Source organism: Acanthochromis polyacanthus, chromosome 12 (assembly GCF_021347895.1).
Source record: "Acanthochromis polyacanthus isolate Apoly-LR-REF ecotype Palm Island chromosome 12, KAUST_Apoly_ChrSc, whole genome shotgun sequence".
NCBI classification, from domain to species: Eukaryota; Metazoa; Chordata; class Actinopteri; family Pomacentridae; genus Acanthochromis; species Acanthochromis polyacanthus.
Window position 1 is genome coordinate 15966167 of NC_067124.1, and position 9095 is coordinate 15975261.

General features: G+C 40.5%; 1 protein-coding gene across 2 annotated transcripts in view; it reads right to left on the bottom strand.

Moving 5' to 3' along the window:
* The window catches only part of nrsn1 (neurensin 1), a 23884-nt gene extending 15187 nt beyond the window's left edge, over positions 1-8697 (bottom strand). The window contains exons 1-6 of one of the 2 annotated variants that reach the window (XM_022208029.2): positions 8564-8697; positions 5170-5285; positions 4917-5009; positions 4630-4748; positions 4333-4520; positions 637-3353 (exon numbers count right to left, since the gene is read on the bottom strand). In XM_022208029.2, the coding sequence (XP_022063721.1) occupies positions 3250-3353; positions 4333-4520; positions 4630-4748; positions 4917-5009; positions 5170-5268 (603 nt within the window). In that variant the 5' untranslated portion in view covers positions 5269-5285; positions 8564-8697 and the 3' untranslated portion in view covers positions 637-3249. Of the gene's footprint in view, positions 1-636; positions 3354-4332; positions 4521-4629; positions 4749-4916; positions 5010-5169; positions 5286-8563 lie in introns of those variants that run through there. The other variant, XM_022208030.2, reaches the window with a different exon arrangement.
* Positions 8698-9095: the final 398 nt, after the last annotated feature.

Sequence of the window (9095 nt, forward strand, 5' to 3'; positions counted from 1 at the left end):
CCTGCAGCTGTTCAAACTGGGATTCATGCAGTCGGTGCGTTTGTGAGTCACCATCCCAGGAGAGCTGGGGAACATGGGTGAGGGAGGGCGAGGAAGAGGAGAGAGAGCTAAAGGCACCGGGAGAAGCAGAAGGAGGAGGCGGGAACGTTTGTGACTCATCCGGCCTGACTGGTCGAGGTGATGATCTTCAAGATGCTATTTCTGGAGTCGCCATCAATTCTGTCTTCTCTCCTCCTGTTAGTGCATGTGTGTGAGAGTGTGCATGCTAATAAGGACGCTGCTGATTGATTACAGTAAGAGCTTCTGGATCGTGTGGTGAAGGATGAGCATGGCGGTTTGCACTCTTCCCCTTAATACTTTTAATTAAAATAGCAATTGCCATTCCGTAATTGTAAAACCTTTCTCTGTTCTTTTAAAGTTAAGACGATACACCAGATCTCTGAGAACAAAAAGACATGCTTAGATATGAATAGTAATTGAACTAGCCCTGTACCTCTAGCCTGTGTTTTACATTTTACATTGAAGAGTCAAATTACATACAACATTTGGTCAATTTGAGGGAAATAGCTTCTTCTATGCTTATTTGCTGCTGATATGTTGTGACATATAAGGAAGAATACAACTCTCACACGTCTCTGAGCCGCAGATGTTTCAGTTTTATTGTGTTCTTTGAAAAATAGATATACTGTTTATTGACATTCAGCTACGCCGACCTGCCACAACATTAAAACCCCTCACAGATGAAGTGAGCAGCATTGGCCATCTTGTCACAATGCAATGTTCTGGTAGGACACCTGCGGTTCTGGTGTTTGTATGGATTTTACTTTGACACATTCCACCTACTTAAACGTTGTTGCAGACGGAGCACAAGCAGCCCAATTAATGCAACCCGGCACACCACAAAAACTGCTCTGGAGCAGTCCGAAAATCAAAGAGCCAGAAGTGTTGAATTGGCTTCCAACCTCTTCAAATTTGATCAGATCGAGCATCTGTGGGATGCACCAGAAGAAGCTTGATCCATAATGAACCTAAAACAGAACCCGCAGGACCCAAAGGATCTCTAGAGGTCCCCATGTTTATGGTGAGATGGGTCAGACCTTTTTTTAATTGACGTACACAACATTATTCATGTGATTTTAATGTTGTGGCTGATTGGCGTATATTTGTTCTGCACCAATCTGACCTGCAATTACAGTACAGTATGCTCTTTTCATTTACTGGAAGAATCCACTGTCACAACAGGAGACATTTAAAGTTCAATTCAGGACAGAAAATAAAACATCCATTGTGGATTTCAGATTGTAATGCAGCATGAAACGGCATGAAACTACAAATCGGTGCATTTACTGATCGCTTCCTAAAGTTCTGACCCAGATGGAGCGCTCTCATCCTACACTCTATGTTTGCAGCTCCGTGGTTGAGTAAGTTCCTTTAAAATGTCCTGTTTACGAGTACATTGTTTTCAATGGTCATAGCTACGTCTCTGTGTTGCATCTGAGACCACGTGTGTTAAAATGGCATCAAAGAATCGGAATAAAAGTAAAAGCAGAAAGACAGACGAGTGGAGATTGTGGGTGTGATTGCAAAAGGTCAACTTACATGAACATATAGAGCCGAGATACCACTACAACATTGTTTACAGGAGGTTTTTTTTTTCTGTGTTGATTTGAAGATGACACTTTAATGCAGCTTTAATGCACAGTAGGAGGCTTGTAGGTTGACGGCACTTGAACAGTAACTACCACTGTAACACTGTTCTCACCAAGTACAGTCAAAATAACTGAATCCAAACTTACGGCAATAACAAACTTAACTTAAAGAGGCATTATCTTAAAATGCCTATATATCTATGACATTATCTTAAAATATATCTATAACACAGAATTTCAAAAGCAGCAACAAATGACCAATAACAGCTTATTGTGCTTGTAGGTTACAGTAAGTGTGAAAGCAAAACCTGTATAAAACAACATAAAAATGTAATATCTGTTTCAAATACAGTTCATAAGCAAATACTAATCGCTGCAGTGGTATCACACAACCTGTGTCATTTCAAGTTTTGTGAGTGAAAGCAGGAAGGCAGTTATTAAAGCATCTTTAAACCTTAAAAGACAAGACATTAGTGCTGTCAAACATGATGCTGCTGATGTCTCATTGGAGAGCTGAACGTGTCTCGTCATCCGTTATGTAACCTGTCTGTCACGTTGTTCGTCTCTCGTGACGCACCCTTCGTCAGTTTTGATTCTCACGAGCAGCTCCATCTCATAAGTGGTAGCTTACAATATCTGGATTCAAAATGCTGCAAAAATATCTATGCTTTCATGTATGGATAAACATTCATGTTTACACAATAAATGCCGAGTTTGGCTGATCTAGAAGGTCGTTCAACAGACTCTCCTGCTCTGCATGTTCTGTCTGGTGCAGTGTCCCTTCCTGCAGCCTGTCTGATCTCATGTATTGATCCTGCCTGATGAGAAAAACAAGCTCTGAGTCCCAATAAGACAGCAGAAAACATCAGAGTGAAATCTGGCCTTAAGGTGTCTTAATCTGTTCTGACGCTGTGAACCTTCAGCAAAGTTTCTAAGTCTCTTGAGTTGTTGTCACGAGTAATCTGGACTAAAAAGAAGCATCTCTAGGCTAGAACTATGATCTACTATCTCATTGTGAGTCTTTGGATGAACACTTGAGCTGAATATACAAGTACACGACTAAGTATTCTGTACATACAAACACCGACCCTCTGATGTTCACCAGGCTGAGATAATGATTGTTGTGTTCAGTGCTACTTTTGATCAGTTCTGGGAATAAGGGCTAAACACCAACAACTTCAAACAGCACTGCATCTGCTGCTCTGCACCCTCCAGCAGTAACACCATCATTCTTCACAAAAAACGTTGAATCCTCTCCACACAACAACAGCCCCGTGGAAACTACGATGCTGTTGTTCTGTGGATGGGTTCTGCTAATTTGTTTCTGCGTGAGAGTGAAGATGTGCCCTGTTGGATTATTGTGTGTTTGAAACCCCCGATGACAACAAAAACTTTGTTCCTCTACGTTAAAATCAAACTTTAATGTCAAACACGGCAAATAAACACGGAACCAATATACTCCAAGTCATGTAAGCTGACCTTTCAACAAGAGAAACCGCCCACATAGATTGATGCACACGCTCACACACTCACACACACATTTCTATACAGCAGTCAATCCTCATACACACTTCACTATACGCCTTCATCCGGACATTGATCAGGTCTCTGACTTTGTGGTCACTGGCTGGATGTTCTGCACTTTGGAGAGAGTGACGGGCACCTTTCCCTCCCCGGGGGTCGGTGCTCTCATTATTGGGGAACCTGTAGCATAAGGAGTTAATACTAATAGCATATATATATATAAAATAATCATACCGTATAACACCAACAAGAACATTTCACTTTCTCCTTTGCTGATCATTGCATTTCTGTGTAATTCAGTTGCATTTTAAATTATGTTGGAGATTAGGTTTGCTTGTCACATATCGAAAAACGTGTATTAATTAACGAATCTTTGTATTTTGTTCCCATATTTTGCTCATTTTCAATCAGGAAACCATACTTTACATGGGATAGGAAGTTACCCTGATCGCTCAAAAAGAGACAAACTTCAAACATTGTGAAATGGTCGTTTTAAAGCGAGAGTATGCAATGTATTGCAGAGGCCTTTTTGGTTTCTGATATGGCCTCTAAAAACCCATCCAATCACTGCACTGAATCTGCATGAGATGAGTGAATAACCTACCTGCCAAACTGCACAAGATCTGCCCATGCATTCATTGTTCATCACCAGAGTGTAAATCTACATCTTCCACTGCTAAACATGCTAGCAGATTGCTGTGCTCACCACCTGTCTGCATCGTGAGCAAGATTGGCGTGATGGTATTCATCTTATGCTAGTTTATACTGGCTTTGAAAAGGATATTTTGAAGTTGTGGTGATGGAGACTATTTGTGTGTTTTCTCTCATAGATTAACCCTCCAGCAGCACTCATTTTGGAGGGAGAACTGAAGGGAAGAGGTGGGAGTTTCTCTCATGTTTGTGCTTTTAAAATCCTGTTTACTCTTGTTGGTTTCTCCAATCTTGCATACTCCAGCTTTAAAAATAATCGACCTGCATGAGACTTATTACCCCCTCTGACCTACTAATGCAGACTTTGCAGTTGAGTGAAACTTGAAGCGTTTCCTACCACATCGTACTTTACTATGGAGGAAATATGTTTCGTTTAAAACATTATTGAGAATGCAGCTTAGTTGTACAGGAACATGCTTTGTTTGGAAAGCAGGGAATGAAACCTTACCAACTGTTGCATGCAGATCTGCCAACTTCTCCTTAAACTTCTGCTGCAGATACAGTTCTTCTTTGGAGTAGCTTTTGGCGAAGGCAGACAGCAGGAGGCCCACAGCCATGGAGGTTCCTCCCACACAGAACAGCACAGCCCCGGTCAACTTACAGACGTCCAACGCTCGGTTGAAACTGACAGCGTGGCTGTTGGAAAACAAGGGGAAGATAGTGTGAGCTCGTTAGGTGACTAGGATTAGAGTTTTAAGTATTTTGAGTGTGTGATTCCTATGATTATTCTGAACTGTTCCTTTACCCATCAACAAAAAGGAGATCATCTTCACCAAATGCTTCGATCCTGGTTGGAGTAGCGTAACCCACCAAAACAACAATGAGGCCTGCAAGCAAGATCAGGGTGCCGAACGCGAGACAGACCTGGAGACGAAGGAGTCAGACATGGATGTGAGTCTAAAGATGCTTTATGAAGCCCTTCTTTTGTTCTAGTTGCAGATGATTAGTCATAGTCTTTTCAGCTGCATAAAATGACAGCAGGTCCTTCCTTGTTGTGTTGTTTGGGGAAAAACAGCTGAAGGTTACGCTCACCTTCCAGAGTAAAGAGCTCCACCTGCTAGGCGATCTCTGAATCTGAAAATCTTCATCACGTTCCCAGATAGAAGCTGTACACTCCTCGTAAAACTGGAGAAGGTATCACAGAAATGTGTTGTTTTTTTAATTAAAATTTGGAAACTGATGCAACAAAAGATCAAGATCTAGTGATTAGAGGATCAAACTATTACTTTCATAGGAGAGAATCACTGATATTTGTAGGCAAGTGCCCTGTACTTATTCCTGTTACCTGATGTAGGTAGGAGCGGACTCCATACTGCTGGCAGTTTCCACTGGATTGAGTTTGCTCACCGTAGTCTGACCCACAGATCTCTGAGCATGAAGTCATCCTTCACATCTGTCTGCCTGAGAACACACACAGAGTACATGCACCAATGCATAAATGCACACCAGAAGCCACCCACATAGTTTGTGGACAAACTGTCTCCAGCTTTAACTCATGCATAAACATGTGCATAAACACATAAACACACACACATATGCAGTACATTAATTCATGCATACACACAAGCATGAACCCTCACACACTCCACCAGAAAGTTATGTAACACTGTTCTGAAGGCATCGGTGCTTCAGTACATTGAGATTAATGATGCGTTCTCCTTGTCTGCTGTTATGAAATAAGCCATGACATATTCCTCTTTGGATTTAATATCATTTCTGTTGAACAGGGAGTGCTGACACGCACAGAATTGCAGTCTTTTCATAATGCGCTTCATGGTACCTCCTGAGCATCAAAACCATTTTTTTCTGCTGTGCATTACAAACAAAGCAATATATTTATTACATACTTTTTGTCTGAGGAGACAGATATTTTATTTGCTTTGCCAAAACAATATATAGAAACTGTCACAAATAACAAACAAACAGCAATAAATTAACAACTAAAGCAACACCTCAATGCAGGCTGTGTAATATATGTGAACATAAAACTGCCTTGTAGTGACCTGATCCTGCATGTTTGCTTTGTTACTATAAAAGTAAGTCTCACATTCTCATAGAAACGGTGATAAAAAGACAAGAAAACACTGGAGAAAAGTCATTTTACACACATTAATTCCCTCAGTGTTTGGACTCCAGCAGCATTACACAGCTCAGTGCCTCCTTATAAACAAACTGTTTCAAACTTCTGTCAGCCAGTACTAAATCCTAACTGCCTCTTCTGCTGCACCACAACACAGTTAGACTGAAAATGGGAATAAAATATTGATCCCGTTGTTGGTAATATTTCTTGTAAATGCCAACAGAGTTAAAAAAAATCACGTCCCAGACTTTTATGGTTCCAGAGCAGCATTATATAACACATACAAAAATGGACAAAGGAAGTCCACTTGAAACACAACCAGTAGCTTAACAGGCTTCTGGTTTTTGTCAATCCAGTAGATTCAATGGGCGATGAGATATTAAATAAATTGGTGGTGGCTGCACAGCTTTGTATCAGGCTTGTATCTGGAAACCCTATCTGGTAAACTAATTAGGGAATTATTTACACCACTCTGTGAGAGTATTATTGCAATATCCTGTGAAATATTAATACTACATATATTGTTGCAGGACAACCATTCTATTCATCCCTGTTTTTGTGATGCAAACATGATTAGACCATAAAGATGATGAATGTTCAGAAACTGGTCAGCAAAATGGACACTGTCTCACTTCTATAAATGATCCTACCAAGTATAAATACACTGCAAATGGCAAGTATATAATATCATAGAGTTCCAGTGGAATAGTTAACAAATGCAGGTCCTCTGTCTGCTCCTGTTCTTGGTCTCCTTTGACATTGATGGAAAACTTCACAATGTCAAGGAAAGATGTGAAGGAGGATTCATGAGGATAGAATCTGGTGTGGACTAGGAATTATGGAATCAAATCACCTTCTTTCCATTTGTAAAAGATGGACCATAGTGCAGGAAAAGAAGCACTACTGCAGCTTTTGTTACAATCCAACCAGCTTTGATCACGACTACCACTTAGCTACTTCCGGGTACCTCTCAATTAGGAACCTTCTGAAGCAAGTGTTCGACCGCAACCCATGAATGTGATGAGTGAAATACTACATTAAGATGAGACACACTGTTCTCTGGCACATTACGTTAATCATATTACTGGTTAATTTGTGCAAGCTGACCACTGTCATGAACATCTGCCCCTGCCCAGATCCTGCAAAGCCTCGGCACCAATATTCGAATCCTACAGCCAAATAATGAAAAATGGAAATATGAGATTGTTGATTGTGAACTACAGTTGCTTTCCAAGTTACAAAACCGATACTGAGGTCATATTTAAATGAACAATAACAAGCTTTTTCAAACAGCATCCAGTTCACTTCAGTTCCTATAGAATTATTCAGTGCCCTGACAGCATTCAGCAGTGACTGAAATAAATTAAGTTAATGGACTGAATATGATTAGCAGAAGGCTCTTTATCAGCTGTGGCAAAACCACAACAATAATACTGAGTAAGTGAGTGCAAAACAGTCAGATAGCAGCTGACAGATATGCAGATGGGTGGCAATTTAAAGAAAAGATCTGAGCTAGTACAGCCATGTGATGTGGTGACTCTGTTCTGCTGTTGGGGGACATTTTGTTGGCATGGTTTGGGTCCATTTGTTCTATTAGAGAGAAGAGTTGCTGCAGTTCATTGCTAAGTTGTTCAGAGTTTTACTGTTATCCTATAATTAAACATTTCTCTCCTGAATAAAGATGTATTTCAAGATAGAAATGTTTGTATAAGCACCAAATGTGGGAATAGCTTTTGACAAAATGGTGTTTCATCCATTCTATAGAGCTCTAGTGAATTAGAGAATATGCACTGATGGCCATGACACTTTATGCTGGCTTTTCCTTTAATTTGTGACCGTCTGGAGATGCAATTCTCATGGGAGAATTGACGGTTTTTGCTCATCTTGTCATACTTTGACATTTTTCTTTATCTGCAGCACAAAAGACAAGCTGCAACTAAAATAAACCTCACAAATCACATACTTTTCATCAACCCTGCCTGTAAACCGGCTAGGCTATGAGAAATACAATCAGAATTTGCTTAATAAAGGATCTTATAAGGCTCTAGAAGTGTAACCCTCCCACATTAGTCCGTATCCGAGCTGAACCTGTCGCTGTCTGTGGTGCTGAGCGCCATTATTCCCATCCAGCCTTCAGCCAGCAGGAAAACACACAGACGTCATGCGTGACGCCAGTCTGCAAACACACTGTTACACACGCACGCTCGCACAAAACACGCTTTTCAATGCAACTCAGAAAAAATATGGACTTTGCATCAAAGCATGTGACCACCAGCGATCGAGAAAATAAAAAGTCACCTCTAAAAAACAAGAGATAATCATATGGATGAAGTTTAACTGATGTACTTTGATTGATGAACGCCTATTAATTAAAAAAAAAACACTAAGTTTTCAAGCAAACATCTGTTCGACATTCTCCTCCACATGCGTAAAGCTGCTTCCAGATGTGCAACATGATGAGCTTTGATGTGCAGAGATGACACCGCTGAAGGTTTCCGCGCTCAGAAACATGAGCCTCTCGCTAAGATGTTTACAAATTCCAAATCTACGGCTAAAGCATCGTCCATAATATATCAAATAATAATAAGTCTAAATTTACCTGTCATTAGCAGCTCGGAGAGGATCACTCGCTGCTGTTCCTCAGCCGGGTCCCATCACTCTACAGTCACCTCTCTCTCTCTCTCTCTCTCTCTCTCTCTCTCTCTCTCTCTGTGTCTGTCTCTCTTTCCATCGATGATTCAGATTTTCACGCTGTCTACTGCGCATGCGTTACATCCATGGCGCTATATGATTCAGTAGCGAATATAAATAAACAGGCAGGAGGAGGAAGAAAAGGCAGGAGGAGGAAGAAAAGGGATGACACTCATGAATGAATGAAATCTAGATAGATAGATAGATAGATAGATAGATAGATAGATAGATAGATAGATAGATAGATAGATAGATAGATAGATAGATAGATAGATAGATAGATAGATAGATAGATAGATAGATAGATAGATGTTGCTATAGGAACAGAAGGCAAACACTGACTCTCAAGGGGAATAAATAAAGATCTAAGATGAAGGAATAGTGAGGTTGAAACAATCCATGTCGTGCATCTTTAACCCTCAGACAGTGATGCCAAACAC